Here is a 19,736-nt window from a genome sequence, read left to right as displayed (position 1 = left end):
AATCCGGTTGATGTACATCCATCCCTTTCGTCCATTCTGGATTCCATGCTTGAGATGTGTTTTTGTAGGTGTCTCATACCGAGCTATGATTCATGAGCCTATCTCTTTGTTGACAGCGACGCTGAGTAAATGGGGTTGTTCTGAAATCCGCCGTATATATAAACATCGCTGCTCCTCACCATTTCTCTCACCACTAGATCTCTAGATCTGCGCACGTCCTGAACCAGAATTGGTCCGGGTGTGTGTAAGGCATCGCGCATACAGAAAGCCCATTTTGGTCCGTTCTGTGTAAGGCATAGAGCTCCCGGAAGCTCCCGTTTTGGTCCGGGCGCTGTGTAACGCATCTGGGAGGATTGTCAGGGGTCCTGTTGAGCGCCGAATTCTGAGCGAGTTGGAGCTGGTTTTCCACAAGTTCATAACCTCGGTGGGGCGATTATAACCGCTTGCAAATGCAGCCTATCGAGTGGATCGGCCACGCAGGTTCGATGTAATCGAACGCTCTCATTAGCAGACACTATGCAGGAGCGACATTGCTTACAAAGTATGTGGGCATCGCACACGGCGAAGGTGGTGTTACGACTCGAGGAGGTTCGGAAACAGGAAAAGCACCTTTTGCAGACGCAATATCCTTTGCGGTGGTCACCCAGACTTATGTACTTGTGAATTCCAGTAACTGTACTTGTTTGAACCTATCCGGTCCCGGAACGCCCAGAGAAAGATCGAGAGCATACCCCGAGCTGAGGGTGCGGATGGTGGGCAGGAGACAGGAAAACTCCGAAAACATCGGAGATAGCGCGTGGAGGCGCCGGAAGCGGCGGGCCGTGAGAGGCATTATATGACGTTTAGTCACCAACCGCCCGCGGCAGAGACGGCAGGGGACGGCAGCGCAGAACGCGAACGCTTCAGAAAACGGTTAAGATTCGCTTTCGCCATCGTCGACGCTGTCTGCGTGCTCGCTGTCGTGCTCCCCTCCCACCCCCATGTCGACGCTGTGGACATGCCGCGGTGATCCAGAAGGCTGGACCCCTGCTTCGCGGATACGTCCGTTCGACCTCACGCCCTGTTTCGAGGAAGGTGCCGTTCTCTCACCGCTGTTGGCCGCCTTTGTCCTCTTCGCTGGCGCGTCATGTTGGGTCATTCGCTCCCGAGATGTTCGCACACGGAGCAGAAAGAGCCTATGGGTGTTGCGGTCCAAGCTGGTGAGCCTAACTGCGCTTCATTTAGATGTCGTGAACATGTCTCACCATGTCGAATCTACAGATCCTTCTCGCCCTCGCGTGCGCCGCGAGCTGTGCCAACTTAATCCTCATCCTCGCCACACATAGACCAGTCGTCTTCCTCGCGTCCTACGTGCTAGAGATTGCCGCTCTGCTCGTCGCCCCCGTCCTTGTGTCCCTCAATCACCACCGGACACGCGCATCTTCCTCGGTTATTCTCCTCTTCTGGCCACTCTACACTCTCGGCGTACTTGTCTGGGCTCGGACCAGTCTCACCATCTCTCCCGTCGCGCTCTTGCCGGTTGTTATCCTTAGATGTGCGGTTACGCTCCTTGGTCTCGCTGCGTTCGCAGTTGAGTGCTATGGACCAGAATTTGCCACAGAGGACCGTCCAGAATACTTCGTGAAGGGACACGTAGAAAGCCCGCTGCTGACGGCCAATATCTTTAGCAAATGGAGCTTCATGTGGATGGACAGGCTCATGCAGAAAGGCGCATCCGAGTATATTACCGAAGATGACCTACCTGCTCTACTGCCTCATGACGAAGCAAGTCAGCTTGGAGACCGGCTCAAGAAGGCTATGAACAAGCAGTATGTGTATGACATCCGTGATAGGGAATACTGCAGCTGATCGTAAATATTAGCTCTTCCCTTTGGGTCTCTCTATTTGTAGCCTACGGCGGACCGTACATGTTCGCACTCGGTCTTAAGCTTGCCCAGGACGCCCTCGCGTTCTTGCAGCCTCAGCTCTTGCGATGGCTCTTGGCCTACATATCGACATACCAGACGTCCAAGGCATCGGACGGGACCCCTCCCACTGTCTTCGAAGGGTTCGCTGTAGCTGCCCTGATGTTCGGGGCCTCCTTGATACAGACTGTCGTTCTGCACCAGGTAGGACTCCTTGCGGGTCTGGGATAGCCCGTAGCTGACGCTATGTCGAAAATAGTACTTCCAACACTGCTTCGAAACGGGCATGAGGGTTCGGTCCGGGCTCGTTACCGCGATCTACCAGAAGGCATTGGTGCTCTCAAATGACGGTCGCAGCAGCGCGTCCGGAGACATTGTGAACTTGATGTCTGTAGACGCTATGCGTCTCCAGGACCTGTGCACATACGGTCTCATTGCCATCTCAGGGCCCTTCCAGGTGAGCGAATGAGCCTACTGGCAGCCTTCGTTCTGGGTCGCTGATGGCTGCATGGAGATCACATTGGCGTTTGTCTCGCTGTACAATATCCTGGGCTGGCCTGCCTTCGTTGGAGTCGCCATCATGATCGTTTCCATCCCTTTGAACACCCTCATCGCCCGGTTTTTGAAGAGACTGCAAGAGAGGCAGATGAAGAACAGGGATAAGCGGACGCGACTCATGTCCGACCTGCTCGCGAACATTCGCAGGTTCGTAGCTTTGGTTCACGTAGCTATATCCACCGTGCGCTAATAGTTACCACTAGTATCAAGCTGTATGCATGGGAGAACGCGTTCATCCGCTGGGTGTCCGAGGTGCGGAATAACCAGGAACTCAGGATGCTCCGCAAGATCGGCATTGTCACCGTGAGTAATATGCGCTCTCTTCCACGACTGCCACTGACAGCCAGGGTAGTCTTTGAACACTTCGATGTGGAGCGGCATTCCATGTAAGTGGGCCTCATTCCGCTATATTCGTAGCATTTAGTCATATTTGTCCATCAGTGCTCGTCGCGTTCAGCTCCTTCGCGGTAGGCGCATACACTTCGGGTACGCCGTTGACCTCCGACAAGATCTTCCCTGCGATCTCGCTGTACATGCTCCTGCAATTCCCGCTTACTATGGTACGTTGTCATCTTTCGTCTCCCATCGCCACAGTGCTGAGTGTTTGTTCGATACACAGTTCAGCATGGTCACGTCCAACATCATCGAGGCGATGGTGTCCGTCAAGCGCCTGTCCACGTTCTTCGACTCGGACGAACTCCAGCCCGATGTGCGCCAGACCGTTACGAAGGACAATGTCGAACACGGCGATACCGTTGTGTCCATTGTCAATGGGGAGTTCCGCTGGACCAAGGATTCCCCGTCGCCCGCCCTAGAGGACATCAACCTTACTATACGCAAGGGCGAACTCGTTGGTATCCTCGGGCGTGTTGGTGCTGGCAAGGTGTGTTTGCTGTCTCGTTATATGCGCCAGGAGACTGAAGAGGTCCGGGTAGACGAGCTTGCTGTCGGCTATAATCGGGGAGATGCGTCGCACCGATGGAGAGGTGAAGATTGTCGGCTCCATCTCCTACGCTCCGCAGAACCCTTGGTGCGTACGGCGTCCTTCGTAGTGTCTTTATATACTGACAAACCTCTTAGGATCATGGGTGCTTCGATTAGAGACAATATCCTATTCTCGCATAAGTATGACGAGGAGTTCTACAACCTTGTACTGGATGGTGCGTCTGACCGGCAAATGAGCTCACTAGTACTGTCTCACTAAAATAACTGCTTACAGCTTGCGCACTTCGCCCGGATCTTGCGCTGTTGGCGAGTGGTGATATGACTGAGGTCGGGGAGAAAGGTGTGTGCTATAGCTTGCACCCGACTGCGACACCATTGACTGACCTGTGCTCGTAGGGATTACCGTGAGCATGCAGTGGCTCGGCCTGGATACAGAAAGCAACTGACACCTACTCCGTAGCTGAGTGGAGGTCAACGCGCTCGTGTCGCGTTGGCGCGTGCCGTATATGCTAGAGCAGATATGTTAGTCATCTACCTCGCTCACATCCAAGAGGGCATTGCTTACTTAGGTGTTCCTAGTGTCATCCTAGACGACGTCCTCGCTGCGCTTGACTCCCATGTGGCAAAGCATGTCTTTGGTACGTGGCTATATGCATTCTTCGTGAACATATCGTAACATCTCTGCAGACCACGTTGTCGGACCCAATGGACTGCTTGCGTCGAAGGCGAGAATCGTGGTGACAAACAGTATCCACTTCCTGAAGCAGTTCCACCAAATCCTCTACATGCGGCGTGGAGTCATCCTCGAGTGCGGGACATACACCGAGCTCGTGAGCAACAACCAGACGGAGCTCTACAAGCTGATGTGCGCATGGTTTTCCTGTCTTCGCGTACCCCGCTGACCATTTGTTAACCCTCACAGCAAGGGCCACGGAAACCTGAGCGCTTCACTAACCTCAGGAATGTCTACCCCATTCATCACCGGATTTTCCGCGACGCCTTCCTCCGGGTCCGACACAGCAGCAGACTCAAAAGAGGACCTGACAGAAGAGAAGCTCGAGACTGTAGACAAAACACTCATCCGGCGCAAGTCCTTCGGCAAAGCCGTGCTCGACGACGCGCTCCCCACACGCGCCGCGTCGGACGGCCCGACGAAGGAGCACTCCGAGCAGGGCCGCGTGAAGCGCGAGGTGTACCTGCGCTATGTCGAAGCCGCGTCGCGCACCGGCTTCGGCGCGTTCATCGTTGCGACGGTCCTGCAGCAGGTCGCGTCGCTGCTCGGGAACAACACGCTCCGCGCGTGGGGCGAGCACAACCGCCAGGCGGGCGACAATGCGGGCGCGGGCGTGTACCTGCTTGGGTATGGGCTGTTCTCGCTTTCGTCGGTGGTTCTTGGGACGGCCGCGGCGATTATTATTTGGGTGCTATGCTCCATCCGGAGCGCGAGGAGGCTGCATGATGCGGTAGGTTACTTGTGCTTGGATGTCGGTAAGCACAGACTGACGATCAAATGCTGCAGATGTTGAACGCTATCATGCACGCGCCGTTGACGTTCTTCGAGCTGACGCCCACGGGACGGTAAGATTCCATCGTGCTTGGTGTGTTGTTGAAGCGGCACTGATCATCGACGTACCTTGTAGTATCCTGAACCTGTTTTCCCGAGACACCTACGTGGTCGACATGATTCTAGCTCGGGTATGCGCACACACTTGTGTACCCCATGTCACGCCAGCTGACTTCGCACAGGTTATCCAAAACTCCGTCAGGACGCTTTGCGTGACTGCGATGATTGTTGTAGTCATTGGCTACAGCTTCCCGCTCTTCGTACGTGCATCCCGACGCTCGCCTCCCGCCTCGTCATTCATCGTTGTCTCTCCAGTTGATCGCTGTTCCCCCACTGACCTGGTTCTATGCGCGCGTCATGATGTAAGAACATCTCATGTGTTCCTTCGTCCAACCCTGCTCACGGCATCCCAAAGTTACTACCTGTCGACCTCCCGCGAACTCAAGCGTCTCGATGCCGTATCGCGCTCGCCCATCTTCGCATGGTTCTCGGAGTCGCTGAACGGGCTGTCCACCATCCGTGCGTTCGGCCAGCAGCAACTCTTCGTCTCGAACAACGAACGGCGCGTGGACCGCAACCAGATCTGTTACCTCCCCAGTATCTCTGTGAATCGCTGGCTGGCGGTGCGCCTCGAATTTGTCGGGTCGACGATCATCTTCATCGCAGCCGTCCTGTCGATCGTGGCGCTAGTTACGACTGGTGTCGATGCCGGACTTGTGGGCTTCGTGCTGTCGTACGCGCTGAACACCACTGGCTCGCTGGTGTGTATTGCCCTTTCTCGAAGACAGGTCCTCAGATTCACTTGTGATCCCAGAATTGGCTCGTGCGCTCGGCAAGCGAGGTCGAGCAGAATATCGTCAGTGTAGAGCGGATCCTGCACTACATCGAGCTTGCGCCCGAAGCGCCGTGGGAGGTACCAGAAAATGTGCCCGAGCAATGGCCCGCGAAGGGGGAGCTAGAGTTCAGGTACGCGTTACCTTTTTGGTCTCGCTATGGTACCGAACTTACTGTGACGGCTACGCAGGCAATACTCGGCACGCTACCGGCCAGAGCTCGATTTGGTGCTGAAGGACATTAACGTGAAGATTGTAAGTGAACGTGCGGAGATGTGCGTACGGCTGCTGATGTCGTTTGCCCCTCCACAGGGCGCGAGCGAGAAGATCGGCATCGTGGGCAGGACAGGCTCCGGGAAATCCTCTGTGAGTACCTCCCGCTCGCCTGCCAGCCGGGTCATTAAACTCATCCCGCCTGTGTGCAGCTCTTGCTCTCCCTATTCAGGATCATCGAGCCCGCATCCGGCACCATCTGCATCGACGGCGTCGACATCACGAAGGTCGGCCTGCACGACCGTGAGTGCCCCCGCACGTGTTCGTGGCGTCCCTGCGAGCTGTATTGACGTTGCTCCACCGCGCGCAGTCCGCTCGGCTATTTCGATTGTGCCGCAGAGCCCCGACCTCTTCGAGGGCACGATCCGCGACAACATCGACCCCACGGGCGCGTCCAGCGATGCGGAGATTTGGGTCGCGCTCGAGCAGGTGCGTTCATGTGGCGGGTCCGCAGCGGTTATCTCGTGTACTGACGCTGCGGGGGTGTGCTTGCAGACGCACTTGAAGTCGTTCGTGGAGACGCTGCAGGGCGGGCTGGACGCGATGGTCCGGGAAGGCGGATCGTCGCTCTCGTCCGGGCAGAGGCAGCTGCTCTGCTTCGCGCGGGCGTTGCTGCGCAAGTCGAAAATCCTGGTGCTCGATGAAGGTGCGTGTTCTTGGAGCGCGGCGGACGTACTCGCAGCGCGTGCTCACGGCATCTCATCTCCCAGCCACCTCCGCGGTGGATCTCGACACCGACCGCGCCATCCAGGAGATCATCCGCGGGCCGCAGTTCGCGCACGTCACGATGCTCACTATAGCGTACGTGCATCCTTACGCTTTCCGGCGCCTGTGTGGCCGCGTCGTCTCCGTTGCTGACTGATTTGCTTCCGAACAGGCATCGGGTGAACACGATCCTAGAGTCGGACCGAGTGTTGGTGCTCGACGCCGGGAAGGTGAGCTTAGCTTGACAGATGGTTGGGGCGCATCTAATGGGGTCCTGTCAGGTTGTCGAGTTCGATTCGCCGAAGAATCTGCTTGCGAACAAGCAGAGCGCGTTCCACTCGCTCGCTGTCGAGGCGGGCCTTGCATGAAATTGTCTTCTTGGTCGCGACTGTGGTAGATGAGTCCATGCCATGTACGTGGAATAATGAATAATGAGTGACTTTCCGTAAGCTGTGAAGGTGCAGGTTTAGATGTTGTAAACCTCAGTCGCACCCGGACGCCCGCTCCGAGCGTGACAATTTGAAAATCCGCAACCTCGCTCCGCGGTCTCACAATGCCATGATTAGAGAAGAGGACACCTCGAGCTCGAGCTCGCTGGAGGTGCGAGTGTCCTCAAATCGTTGGCAAAGGCGCGACAGCGCTCTGAAGTTGGGTTTTCTGAGCGATGCTGGCCTATCAAATCGGGAACCAGACATGGCATGAACTTATAAATCTGAGGCCACCTGCGGACCCCTACCTCACCGTCGTCGGCGGTCCCCGACGTCCTCTGCACGAATGCGGCCTGCTTCCCGACGCGCGCGTATACTACGCGGTGCTCGCGTGGCGGGGCGCGGGAGCGGCCCACACGGGCAAGGACTCGGAGGCTTCGAGGTGGGCCAGCGAAGGCAGCGCACTGTGCAGATCTCAATCCTTGCGGAGAGTCACTTGATATAAACATCAGCGTTGAACGTTGAGTATGCGCAGGAACGGGCTGGGTGCTGCAGTCGTGCTGCTATGTTCTGCCTGTGGAGCGTTGTATCGCGGAAATGATTTACAGGTCGGTTGTGCGCAGCAGGGCCGCACCTGGCCGCGCGGAACAAATTCTAAGCGCTGTGCGGTCCGGGATGACATCACTGTCCAGCTGGAGGGTCCGGGGGAAAATGGCTGGCGGCTGCGGGTTGCCGCTGTGTGTTCTGTTTGATATTCATCATACTGCTCATGGGATTTGTTCTCGACAGCACCGCCGTGTCGATGTTGATTTGGGGGTGCTATTCATGGGTGGGCGTACACGGTACATACCCACAGGTGTGTCAGACACAAGGGTGGAGAGAACGCCACCGTTGCGCACGACAGAGGGCGACAAGGAACGGGGGTGCATGTTCACTTCCCCTCGTGCGGGGAACGCGCCTCCTTGTCACGGCTGCTACGAATCAATTGTCGAAGGCGCGCCCGCCGCTTGTTCGTCAAACTTCCTCCCTTGGCGATCGCTCCAGTAACTGCCCGGTCGCCGCTCACGCGCACGCCGTGAACCGCCTCGTTTGCTCTGGAGCTATTTGTTCATCCCGAGCCCCTGAGAGTCCCTGCCCCTTCCAATGCGCCCTGCGCCATATGTTCACTGTACATTCGCTGGCCATAACATGTTACGCGGCGATGGCATAGTGCCACGCGAGGAAAACGCCGGGCGTCACTAGTACTTGATGAGTTGTGCTAAGAATTTCTATATATGGTGCGTGATGCACCATATATGGTATAGGTGACGCCCGCGGATGCAACCCCCAAAACCGAGGGCCATTCTTTCTCGCATCTTCCTCTGCTCCCCATCTCTTCCTCCCCCGCCATCTCTCCGACTCGTCCCCACACTCCTTAGGCCTCCCTCACTCCGCCCATGCCCGCCTCAAGACAGCACCAGCGAGACGAGGACATCGACTTGACTATCATCGACCAGAAGGAGGACCCTCGACCATTTAATGAACGCATAGTCCCAGAAATTGTGCATCCGCCTCAGCGCGATGTCAACCGAGACGACATTGTCAAACCAGAGGACGACGCACATTCTAGCTCGGACGATGACACCGTGACCGAGTCCGATGACGACTTCGACTGGGACGCGGAAGACGATGCCAAGTCCCAGATGGCGGCCGCCTCCATCAAGGCCCGCCGTGGCCACGCCCTCTACCGCGGCTTCCTTAAACTCCCAAAAATCTTCCGCGTCCTTCTTGTGGGAGTCCTTGGTGCCGGTATACTCATCACGCCCCTCCTTGTCGTCAACCTCCGCTTCAACACCAGCATCGTGAAGGCGCAGGTGCACGCATGGTCGCTTTGGCTCGCCATTTCATGGGCGGCCGGCGTCGCGATATTCATCATTGTCGACGCCATCCCGCACATGGTTCTGGTTCTGCTGCGTCTATCGAACTACAAAGTGGAGCGAGCGCGGGTTTCCATAGAGGTGCGTGCATTCTTGCTCGGAGCGCGGGCGACTTTCTGACAGGCGGATCAGCTCATTGCCGCTGTGCGTGGCTGGCTCAAACTCTCGCTCGACATTGCTCTGGCGTGGATCGCGTTGTCCGTGATCCGTTCGACGTACGAGCCCCCGGGAGAGTACTGGGTTATCGTGAACCGGGTCATGCAGGCGATGTTCGCCGGGAGCATGATTCTGCTCGGTGAGAAGGCGTTCCTGCGTTACGTTGCGATCAACTTCCACCGGAAGGCACTTGCGGACCGCATCGCGGAGAACCAGCTCGGCTTGCGCGCGCTCGATCGTTTGTCGAACGCGCAGCCCGCGCCGAAGAAATCGCCATACAACGCTGCGAAGAAGGGCCACCGCTCGCGCGGGTCAAGTCTGGACATGCTCGGGATGAACGGGCGCCGGAGCCGCGCTGGGAGCCCGACGAACTCACCTGACCGCAATGAGAAGATGGGCGGCGCGAGTACGGCGTCGGGCTCATCCTCGCCTTCGGGGATGAAGGAAAAGAAGGAGACGAGGAAGAACAACAAGCGCCAGCGCAAGAACATCGTCGCCGCGGTCATCGTTGACCAGCTCGGCGGCGCGCTCGAGCAGGTGACGCAGAGTCAGTTTGGCAGTCTGGCAAGCGCAGGCAAGCTGGCGCGCAAGCTGTTCAGCACGCTCAGCGATGTGCACCCGCCGCGGCATCATCTTCTTGTGGAGGGTAAGCCGCTTTATATCGACATGTTTAGTGGCGTCGGGGTCATATGCTAACCTTTTTGGTACCTAGACTTCTTCCCATACTTCCACACGGTGGCGGACGCGGTCAGTCCCTTATTGTATTGGCAGCTAGAGCTGTAGTACTGACTCTTGTCCATAGCATGCGGCATTCGCGCTCTTCGACAAGGACGGTAACGGCGACATCTCCAAGAGAGAGATGCGCGAAGCCGTTCGACGCATTTACCGCGAGCGAAAGGCGTTGACAGCCAGTTTGAAGGTTCGCCCGCACAGTTCTACATCAATAAATTATCCTGACGTTTTCCCCGCAGGATGTTGGCTCTGCTGTAGCGAAGCTTGACGCAGTCATGCTTGCTGTAGTGCTCATCATCTTCATCTTTATCTGCCTGCTCATCTTCAACCGAAGCAACACCCTTTCGTCGTTGGTCCCGTTGGCCACGATCATCGTCGGTTTCTCGTTCATCTTCGGGCACTCTGCGCAGACGTTGTTCGAGTCGGTACGTGCGGTATACCAAAGGCGATGAAGCGCGTCACTGACACTAGCACGTATTCTAGCTCATCTTCATCTTCTCCACGCATGTCTTCGACGTAGGAGACCTGGTGATGATCGACGACCAGCCGCTCTTTGTGCGCGAGTTCGGCCTGTTCTCGACAACGTTCCGCCGCGTCGACGGCATGGAGATCATTGCACCGAACGCGCTCCTTGCCGGCTCGAAACTCGTGCATAACCTACGCCGGAGTAACTCGATGTGGGAGACGACGACCCTCATGGTCGCGTACGACACGCCGCTCGACGTCATCGAGCAACTCCGCATCCGCCTGCAGGCCTATGTCACCGCGAACTCCCGCGAATGGTCGAGCGCAACGGTCAACATCGACAAGATGGAGTACCAGAACGCGATCCACCTCACGATCGGCATGGAGCACCGCCCGAACTGGCAGGACTGGGGCGGCCGCTGGGCGCGCCGCACCGCGTTCATGCGCAACATGAAGCAGATCCTCGAGGAGCTCGACGTGCGCTACCTCGAGCCCATCCAGCCCGTCATCCTCCCGCGCGGCACGTCCATCCAGCAGCCGTCGCCGTACCTCGACGCGCCGCCGTCCCCACGCGCGACTGGCACGCGCCGCAGCCAGAGCACGCGCGAGACGCTCGGGAACGCGGGCTACATGGAGCACGACGGCCACTCGCGGGCGCCGATACGGGGCCTCCGCCCAGGCGGAGACAGGTTCTAGGGGACCGGTGCGTGGTTATGATGTCGTGGAAAGTGGCTGCGTTGAGCGTGGTGCGCTGGTGGTTGACGTTGATGGACAGTGGACGGGTAGATACATTACGCTCACGCAGACGGGTAATGACGTCCGGTTGTGATATAGATGAGGGTGCTCTCTTGCAATGCCGCTTTGGATACCTTGCAATAATGAATTCACGTTTTGATGCATACTTGAGCGCTATTATTCATGGAAATGCAGCTCTCACTTCACTTCAAGCCATTTGCATATACACTCGTCAGGTATATATCTCTTCCTCCGTTTGTATTCGTGCTGACGTCCTTCTCCCGCAGACAGCTCCAGATGAATTCTATCACTCACATTGGTAACTATCATTGACTCGGTCAATCGAACTCAATCACACATCCGCAATGCTCGTATATGAAGCTGGCTCGTCGCCGCATCGGACGACCACGTACTTACGATGCAGTCTAACGTCGTAAACCCCGCCGCCGAGAAATCCTTGCTTCCGCCCCTTCCAATGGATTCCGATGCACACTACCAGCTGGAAAATCTTCGACTAGAAGTGAGTCGAAAAGTGCTTGCCCCGCGCACTGCGGCTGACGCCGGTTGTCAGGATTTCGCCCCCACGCAGCCAGAGTACGACGCTGGCGAAAATCGTCTAGATCTAGGAGGAATTTCTAGCACTGTATACACCCACCGCCATTCGCCATGCGGCGAGCCTGTCCCACAGCTCGACCTGCAAGTGAGTACTCCACTACTCAGTGTGCCACGCGCCACACTGACGTTCCTCGCCAGGATGCTACCAGAACGCCCGCCGAGCTCGAACCCGCCGATACCTCTTCTAAAGGGGTCCTCGAGATCGCACTGACGCACGGCTATCCATTAGGCAGCGAGCTCGTCCCACAGCCCGACTACAGGCCTCACACCGCAAACGACCGCCGCCGTTACGTCGAGCAGGTCCAGCTCGGCGCCCCCATCTTGTTCTTCACGCAGGGCTCGACGCTCGGCATTCCTCTGCGAGACGCTCTTGCTAGTCGGTTCATGCACCTCGATGGCCGTGACGATCCCATGTTCGCAGACCGCGGGCCGTCTGTGCATATTAGACTAGTCGTCAGTGATTACCTGCTCCCGACACACTCTCAAGAGAGTCTGACGTTTGATTTCTCGACTTGCGCGCGCGCCCTACCCGGCGATCCAGTGGCCGGGCTATGCGCATTGGAGCAGGCAGATTCCCACCAGAGACTTCCGGAGTCCTCCCCAGCCAGTAACACGCGCGAAGCTTGCACGCAACGTTGCAAAGACCATCAAGCGGTTCATCATCGTCAGTCTGTTCACGTTCCGTCTTTCTCCCCCTTCGCTCAACCGCTTGCAGGAAATGACGGATCGCCGGATGGAGGACGAGGCGGAGGCGAAGTGGCGTGTTGGTGGCAGACACATCAGAGTTGAAGACCTGGTGCTGGTGGGCCTACAACACGTCTCCATGGGCTCGTGGCAGGCTCACGTCCGCGTGGTGTGGAGGCAGTGAGCGGTATCGTCGGATGTTCTCCTGTGGCCAGCGTGCGTGACAATTGTGGAAATCATGAATTATGTGGCGAACAATCGTCTTTGACCTTGGCTCACGTCGACCAAGGTTCTGCTAGTGTACCTTTGCGCAGTGAAATTCCTCGCGTTCAACACCAACCCTTTGCCTTGAACTCATCCAGTAAAAAGGCCGCCGTCTCCTCCTTGCTGCGATACGTCAGTCCCAACTGCTCGCGCGATTTCGTCGCATCAAACACGACCTCGAAGACAACTTTGGCCGCGTTGTCTCCAACCTCTTCTTCACTGGACTTCCCCAATAGCTGGCGCGCTACGGCCACTGCGGACACGGATCAGGATGCTGCACGTAGGAAGCAGAGCGTATCAAGGCGACGTACCCCATTGCGACCACAGGTAAGGCCCGGCCGCGATGATGTATCGCTCACCGCCCGCTTCGGGTTTAGTGAGCACAAGCAAGTGAGCCTCCGCAAAGTCTCGGACGTCCACCCAACTCCTATCAAGGCGTGTTGTAAGTAACATATTTATACCAACATGTCTCGACTCGCATAGCTCACCCTTTGCTCCATGTAGGCACTTCCCCCTCCTCCTTGACGGCAAGTTCATACCAGGTCTTTATGGAGAAGTTGAAGTCATGCGGGCTCTTCGCGCCGAGCACGGGGCCGAAGACCCAAGGCGGGCACAGCGTAACCAGGTCCCACCCAATCACACCCCTCTCCTTCCCCTCGCGATAGAGGTCCCAGGCCGCCCTCTCCGCCATCGTCTTGCTCGCGCGATACTTCGCCGCCTGGGGCGCGGTGCGCCCCTTCTCCTTCACCTCCGCGACTTCGGGGTCGTTCCAGTCGGATTCGGTGAGGACGCACGGGGTGCCCCGCGACATGTTCAGCACGGCGGCGAGCGACGAGATGATGATGATGCGCTTGACGGTGGACCCGGCGAGGCTCGCGCTCTTCAGGATGCTCGTCGTCCCGTTTACCGCGGGGATGATGAACGCATCTGGGTCCTCTGCGTCGATCCCGATTGGGGACGCGGCGTGGACGATCGCGTCGACCCCGTTCACGGCTTGGTCGAACACCCCGTCCTGTGCGAGATGTTTCGATGAGCGTCCATCAGAGGTGAAATAGGGAATATGCACGAACTGAAATCATGTTGTCCACCACGACCAACTCGAACTTATCACCATGGCTTGCGAAGACCTCTTTGATGGCGTCCCCTTTCCCGGCTGAGCGTACAGTGCCTCTTACTGAATACCCATGTTCGAGTAGGGTCTTGACCACCCACCCTGCGATGAAGCCATTGGCTCCGGTAACGAGCACCTTCCCTGAAGTGACGGTGGGCATTGTGGTTGAAAAGTAAGTGACGGATCTGAACATTGAGCCCTGCCTTTGTACTTATTCAAGTTGGCGCCACGCAGCGTGCCTGTGATCTACAATTCCGTGCAAGAGCGGGGTAGCAGTTAGCTATAGTAGTTAGCAGTTAAGCTGCGCACTCTGGATAATCGAGCCCTGCCCGTGCGCTCAAAGGATACGCCGATGTCTCGGGGTGTATACATACCTACCATTCACTTCGTCGAACTGAGGCAAGCATGCCGTACGTATGCTGTGTACACGAGACGTTGAGCAGAGTTCCCTGTCTTCAACTTAGAGTCGTTGGCCAATCGCAATCAGGTTCGTCTGGGCAAAAATCCATCCAAAGTTGCCATATTATACACTATCGTTCCCGCACCTCTTGAAACTTGAGCCTTCGCCCTCTTTCTCACGCAACGGAACCGCCAGTCGTTCACTCCGGATTGGGCCCCTCGCAGAGCGCGATCATGCTAAAGTGCATGCTCGCCGTGTGAGCGACATACAGGTTCCGCACCAGCTTCGCCACGTCCTAACGTCGGATATATGCGCATCAGTTCAACTCATCCATGGGACAGAACCACCTCTCCCATTCGCACTCACCGCCAAGAAGTCTGTGCACGGGCCCCTGTCGATCGGACCGACACGGCGCCCGTCGAGCTCGATGAGCCGCATGCCGTCCGGGGAGGCAGGCGTACCCTCCTCCCGCGAGGGCGGGTTGGGCGCCCGGACGAAGCAGGTGAAGTGGAGGTCTGTCGCGAGGTCTGCGGGAACGGCCGTCTGGCCCCCCGAGGCTGCGTCCGCGTGGATGTTGGCGAAGAGCGGGGTCGTCTCGAGGATCTTGGCGCGTTCCTCGGGGGTCTTGTCTGAAGTGTGTTACGGTCAGGGCTGTGCATTTAGGATGCTGTAGGCACGCACCCTTGCAGACATCGATGAACTTCTCGATGGGGCTCTCGGGCGCGAATGTGACGTCTGACTGTGGGCGATGAATGAGCATCAAGAACACCTTCAAGGGGGTTCTGCATGTCTTACGTTGACCAACGAGTGCAAGAGCGCCATGGTACCACATGCGTTGGATATCTGATTCGTTATTCCGCGTCAGTGGATACTGCACACGGTGCAAGAGACCATTCGCAGCACAACTTGCCGTCTGCTTCATCCAGAACAGGGTAGGATCAACCGGATGCTGGCCCTCTTCGGCGATCCGGTTGTCTTCCTCACGTCGCTTCTGCTCATACGGCTCCGTGATCGGAAAGAGAAGGATGACTGCCTTGGCAGGCTGCGACACCATCGCAAGCAGCTGATGTAGGCAATGTCAGCACGAGCACAGAGACCAACAAAGAGCATACACGAACTTCGGCGTCGAGGCCATAAATGTCTTCGAAGTGCGCTTGACTCTGTATCAGGCCCGCTTTCACTGCCCACTGGTGTATTCGAGCGTGTCAGCCGCGTCCCCGAATCCATTGCTGAAATCGAAGATGGCTTGCCTTTGTCAAAACCTACAGTACGGCCAATGTGTTAGTCTGTGTAGCATGCTGGGCTGGCTCAGCTCGCATACCTCAGGGTTGCTCTCGAGCGGGATCCAGGGCCCTCCGCCAGATTTGTTCTCGTTGTTTGTTTCTGCCATGCTAGGGATATGTTGCGTTAGGTTACAAATGGAAAGATGCAGCAAGTACAAGTACAAGTGGTACACGCAAGCCCCAAGTAGCCAAGCCACCCGATCTGCCACACACGCGACTGCGGCACAATATCCATCGACGTCATTAATAGGCGCGCTTGTAAACCGTCAGAACAGAACTAAGTAGTTAGTACGTGGGATGTTCAGCGATTTCACTAACTAGACATATGGAAGAGTACATTGCGTTTGAAGCTCTATTCGATACAACTTCTACTACTATCGTACAGTACTTTTTCCCTTATTCCTGCAACTAGTAGTCCGCCTACTAGGATAGCTTATGACGACTTCGTTTTGCCCTCCGGCGCGGCAGATTTCTCTGCTTCCAGCTTCGCGGCCGCGGCCTCCTTCTGCGCGTCCTCCTCGTAGCCCTCGACCTTCATGTCGTTCAGACCGAGTTCCTCATTCTGCTCCCACGTCCGGTCGTACATCTCGATCGTCATGTTCGGGTCCGGGTCGGGCGCATAGATGTTCTGCAGGTACGAGTTCGCGAGCGGGTCGTCGAGGATGAGCGTGAAAGGGTGCTCGGCGTTCTTCACGGCCTTGAGCTTCTTGAGGAAGTCCTCGAACGCGGTGCCGTTGCCCTTCGCGTCGCCGGACGTGTACACCTTCTCCGAGAGCTCCTCGTAGATCTGGTCGAGGATACCCTCGAGTGTGGTGAAACGACCGCCAAGCGTGCCCGCCTGGAGGACGAGCTCGACTTCGGGGATGCTCATACCGCAGCTTTCGCTCTGTTCACAGTAATCGTTAGGATATACGGGCATCTACGAACGCGATGCTACGTGCCTTCAAGATGTCGCGGCTCAGGTCATCGCGGTCCTCAACCTTGAGGATGATGCGCTTGCCTTGCGCGGAGATGGCAGAACCCGACTTGACCTCATTGTCACGGTACCCGCACTTGTCGCAGTTCGTCGACATGATCAGCACGTCCTATTGAAGAGAAGCGATGAGACCGGAGAAATTGCTAGAAGGCAATACATAATACATACCTTGAAGTACGGGATGTTGACCTTCCGCATCAAAGTGCTGCACGGGTGGCCACAACTTGAGCAGGTACCAGGGAACGTGAAGATCTCTTCTTTCCCTATCGGTGTAGGCTCGTGTGCCACCTCCTCGGCCTCCTTCTCCGTCGGCACAACGAGCTCGGGGGGGACCTCGTCCTCCGCGACAAGCCCAAGCTCGACGTTCTGCTGCCGTGTACGGTGGTACGTGCGCAGATTCCACTTCGGGTCGGCCATGCTGCCGACGAACTCGGCCCACGAGTTACCCGTGGGGTCATCCAGACGCACGGTGAACGGCTGCAGGGGCTCGTCGATCTCGGACGCGCGCTTCGAAGTCTTGACTGCGTGTGTCGCGTTCTCTTCCGCGTCTTCCTGCTCCTCGTCATCGCCGACGACGGCCCGACACTTCCGGATGATGCTCTCGATTTTCTCGTAGACCTCCGGGCTCTGTACCCTACGCAGCGGCTGGGCACCGCTCAGGTCGACGATGATATCGCGGATGAGGCCCTCGATGGTGGTGAGTTGACCCCGCCCGGGTGGGATGGTGAGCTCGTATTCGGGGATCACGACTGTACAGTTGTTGGACTTGACGATTTGACGGTCGAGGTCGGATCGGTTAAGGACGTGGATAGTGTACATAGCGCCTTCCGCTGTATGCGGCATATATTGGCATGAGTATTCCGCCCTCTATATGGGAAGCTGTGTGCTTACGTCGAATGGCTCCGGCGGATTGCACTTCGTTATTTGAGAAGCCGCAGTGCTCGCAGCGGAACGACATGACGATGATTTCGCGGAAATATGGGATCGATGTGAGGAGAAGTCTTGTAACTCCCTGCAGAGGCCGTTAGCTAACCGTATCCAACTCTAGACGCACGCTACAGCGACGTACCTGTTCGTGGCACCGCATACACAGCGATTCAATTTCCTGTACCGGCCTCTCTTCGTCGAGTGTGACCTCGACGGTCTGTGCTACTACGGGAAGTTTCTCTGTCTGGTCCGCGACCGACCCGATAGTGGGAAATAGTTCAGCGTTTGACGACATTAGCAAAGGTGGTGGTGGTGCAAAGCAAAAAGTTGGTATCGCAAGCTCGTCGCTCGATTTTATAAACAAATGGGAGTCGAGTCGATTCTTTGCGAGAGGTTTCGAGACAGTGCGAGGGGGCCGAGGAGAGCCGGCTAGAGCCGGTGGCTGAAAACCAGACACGATCGCGATTACATCACGTGTCGCGAGTCTCTCGGTTCGAACCCCGCCCAGCGCGTCCTGTCGTCTTTCTTGCCTCGCGTCTGTGCTGTGGATCCCCCTCTATTCCTCACCATCACCATGTTCCCTAGTAACTCGTACACAAACGGTCAGTCGAGCGGCGGTGGCCAAGAACAGCGTCCACAATTTCAGCACTCGCATTCGCACCCGGTGCAGTTCAATGGTTCCCCCTTTACGGTGGCGGGCATGTCGAACCAAGGAGCGGGAAGCCCTAGCATGCGCGGGAGCTCGCTGGGCATGGGCACATCGCTAGGAATGGGTTCCCCACTGAGTGAGAGCTTGTCTCAGTCGAGGAGTCATTACCAACCTGGATATCTCATGGTAGGTCGTCACAACAAATTCCTATTGTATTCACTGACGCGTCTTCTATCTCGTAGTCAGCCAGTCAAAACAGTGTGAGCCTTTCGTGGGGAAACGTATAATAAGGGCCGGATGTTGAATTGGTTGGATAGTCCTCCCCTCCCAGACACGAGGACCCACCTATGGTGCAAACGAAAGCCAAGCTCAACCACACGTTTTCCGGGGGTGCTATAGCCGACTTTGGTATGGACTCCATGTTCGAGAGCTCTAGGTGAACACCATTTGGTCACCATTCTGAAGAGTTCGAACTCAAGTTACTCCAGACAAAGACCTCGCCAAACGCTCGCGGATGAGGACGCACCACCTACCGCGTCCGTGAACGACCTCGTCAATGAGATTCCTGAGTCAAACTCCAGCCGCTTCACACAAAGGGTGTGTTGAGAAGATGTCTCGCTCATGCCTCACTCTTCTCACTGTCGCGTTCCGCAGGCATCGGCCTTCGAACCATCCCAAAGTCGTGCTTCCCTCTTCCGGTCTTCCCATCCCACCACACCGAAGCCTGCGGCCCCGCCGACACTCAACACGCAACCGCTCTATGTCGTTGTGTTCGGGTACCCACCCGACAAGTACAGCGTCACAGTTGAATACTTCCGCTCACTAGGGCACACCACTGAGCCAGAACAAAGCTCTGACCTCGTAAATGCGTTCCGGATCGGATACCTCAACCCTGCAGAAGCTGTCAGGGCCGTACGCAAGAACGGCGACATAGTTGGCGGCTCCTGGATGATCGGCGCCAAGTGGGCGGTGAGTGTCATTAAGATGGTATCCAGCCTCCCTAGCGCTGGCAGTACTTAATTGACCGATATAGGATCCTGCACAAGCCGACGCTCTCCTCGGCGCATCTCTGGCCAGGAGCACGGCTCAGTCCCCAGACTTCCAGTCCCCTGGCCTCGACACAAACGCAGTCCCGCCCTCAGCCTCGCACATCTTCGGAGGCGCGCCTTCACCCTCGGAACGCATGAGTGCCGACGAGGTGGCACCGCGCCACGGAACGCCCATGCGAGGGGAGCCGTCGACACCCACAGTGGGCACCCCGATCAAACTTGCACCCTCAGCGGCGGCATTCCGCCGCGGGGGTACAGCGACCCCCAGCGCGGCCTCCAGAACGACTGCCGTCGTGCAGCCACTGCAGCACGTAGCGCCCGCTCCCGCCGCGGGGGTCCAGGCATCTCCATCCAAGGGTGTACTTGGCCAGGTTTCGGATCTCATCTTTGGGTGGTAGAGCTTGTATGCAATCTGTTTTCCGGGATATGCTACCCTTCAGGCTTTTATATCATCTAGGTGGTATCTCCAATGCTGCCTGGGCGTCGCCGAACGACTGCCTTCGAAGTTCGAACCGTTTATGTGATCAACTGCCGTAAGTATAGACAGAAGCTATGTTGCTGAAA

General features: G+C 57.0%; 7 protein-coding genes across 7 annotated transcripts; 4 read left to right on the top strand and 3 right to left on the bottom strand.

The window, feature by feature from the left end:
* Nucleotides 1-980: 980 nt before the first annotated feature.
* On the top strand, nt 981-7,208 carry TRAVEDRAFT_72181 (metal resistance protein YCF1; the record flags this gene model as incomplete). Its single annotated transcript, XM_008040668.1, has 31 exons — nt 981-1,199; nt 1,261-1,808; nt 1,862-2,108; nt 2,164-2,361; nt 2,419-2,609; nt 2,666-2,765; nt 2,815-2,848; nt 2,904-3,022; nt 3,082-3,345; nt 3,398-3,492; nt 3,543-3,622; nt 3,682-3,747; nt 3,804-3,811; nt 3,868-3,929; nt 3,987-4,045; nt 4,095-4,272; nt 4,330-4,870; nt 4,927-4,985; nt 5,048-5,102; nt 5,154-5,231; nt 5,287-5,333; nt 5,387-5,732; nt 5,786-5,937; nt 5,996-6,059; nt 6,117-6,170; nt 6,230-6,320; nt 6,388-6,506; nt 6,573-6,723; nt 6,788-6,878; nt 6,955-7,012; nt 7,064-7,208. The coding sequence occupies 31 exons, from the start codon at nt 981-983 to the stop codon at nt 7,148-7,150; spliced, it is 4,461 nt and encodes a 1,486-aa protein (XP_008038859.1). The 3' UTR covers nt 7,151-7,208.
* Nucleotides 7,209-8,575: 1,367 nt separating this feature from the next.
* TRAVEDRAFT_58829 (uncharacterized protein) lies at nt 8,576-11,381 on the top strand. Its single transcript, XM_008040667.1, has 6 exons — nt 8,576-9,207; nt 9,259-9,928; nt 9,995-10,029; nt 10,085-10,201; nt 10,254-10,439; nt 10,498-11,381. Exons 1-6 carry the CDS (start codon nt 8,647-8,649, stop codon nt 11,173-11,175), a joined length of 2,247 nt encoding a protein of 748 aa, XP_008038858.1. The 5' UTR covers nt 8,576-8,646; the 3' UTR covers nt 11,176-11,381.
* Nucleotides 11,382-11,632: 251 nt separating this feature from the next.
* TRAVEDRAFT_37540 (uncharacterized protein) lies at nt 11,633-12,697 on the top strand (the record flags this gene model as incomplete). Its single annotated transcript, XM_008040074.1, has 4 exons — nt 11,633-11,644; nt 12,079-12,282; nt 12,371-12,493; nt 12,545-12,697. 4 exons carry the CDS (start codon nt 11,633-11,635, stop codon nt 12,695-12,697), a joined length of 492 nt encoding a protein of 163 aa, XP_008038265.1.
* Nucleotides 12,698-12,792: 95 nt separating this feature from the next.
* TRAVEDRAFT_168358 (NAD dependent epimerase/dehydratase) lies at nt 12,793-14,048 on the bottom strand (the record flags this gene model as incomplete). The annotated part of the gene is made up of 4 exons (XM_008040666.1): nt 12,793-13,030; nt 13,089-13,204; nt 13,266-13,789; nt 13,848-14,048. The coding sequence occupies 4 exons, from the start codon at nt 14,046-14,048 to the stop codon at nt 12,843-12,845; spliced, it is 1,029 nt and encodes a 342-aa protein (XP_008038857.1). The 3' UTR covers nt 12,793-12,842.
* A 439-nt stretch (nt 14,049-14,487) lies between these two features.
* On the bottom strand, nt 14,488-15,678 carry TRAVEDRAFT_47829 (cysteine proteinase; the record flags this gene model as incomplete). The annotated part of the gene is made up of 6 exons (XM_008040194.1): nt 14,488-14,583; nt 14,655-14,917; nt 14,970-15,023; nt 15,084-15,351; nt 15,407-15,475; nt 15,610-15,678. 6 exons carry the CDS (start codon nt 15,676-15,678, stop codon nt 14,488-14,490), a joined length of 819 nt encoding a protein of 272 aa, XP_008038385.1.
* Nucleotides 15,679-16,004: 326 nt separating this feature from the next.
* On the bottom strand, nt 16,005-17,873 carry TRAVEDRAFT_168351 (zf-ZPR1-domain-containing protein; the record flags this gene model as incomplete). Its single annotated transcript, XM_008040665.1, has 5 exons — nt 17,617-17,873; nt 17,439-17,559; nt 16,716-17,377; nt 16,499-16,656; nt 16,005-16,455 (listed from the first exon to the last, which is right to left on the bottom strand). The coding sequence occupies exons 1-5, from the start codon at nt 17,767-17,769 to the stop codon at nt 16,005-16,007; spliced, it is 1,545 nt and encodes a 514-aa protein (XP_008038856.1). The 5' UTR covers nt 17,770-17,873.
* A 175-nt stretch (nt 17,874-18,048) lies between these two features.
* Nucleotides 18,049-19,570, top strand: TRAVEDRAFT_123724 (uncharacterized protein; the record flags this gene model as incomplete). Its single annotated transcript, XM_008040664.1, has 6 exons — nt 18,049-18,309; nt 18,366-18,383; nt 18,441-18,559; nt 18,618-18,722; nt 18,804-19,092; nt 19,157-19,570. The coding sequence occupies 6 exons, from the start codon at nt 18,049-18,051 to the stop codon at nt 19,568-19,570; spliced, it is 1,206 nt and encodes a 401-aa protein (XP_008038855.1).
* Between the last annotated feature and the right edge of the window lie 166 nt (nt 19,571-19,736).

Source organism: Trametes versicolor, assembly GCF_000271585.1.
Source record: "Trametes versicolor FP-101664 SS1 unplaced genomic scaffold TRAVEscaffold_6, whole genome shotgun sequence".
NCBI classification, from domain to species: domain Eukaryota; kingdom Fungi; phylum Basidiomycota; class Agaricomycetes; order Polyporales; family Polyporaceae; genus Trametes; species Trametes versicolor.
Note: the sequence above shows the minus strand (reverse complement) of the source record. Positions and strands in the feature narration are given on the sequence as shown.

Coding starts and splice junctions, on each gene's coding strand:
- TRAVEDRAFT_58829 (XM_008040667.1), top strand. CDS start 8,647: ATGCCCGCCTCAAGACAGCACCAGCGAGACGAGGACATCGACTTGACT. Junction 9,929..9,994: donor GCATCATCTTCTTGTGGAGG/GTAAGCCGCTTT, acceptor TTTGGTACCTAG/ACTTCTTCCCATACTTCCAC. Junction 10,030..10,084: donor TCCACACGGTGGCGGACGCG/GTCAGTCCCTTA, acceptor TCTTGTCCATAG/CATGCGGCATTCGCGCTCTT.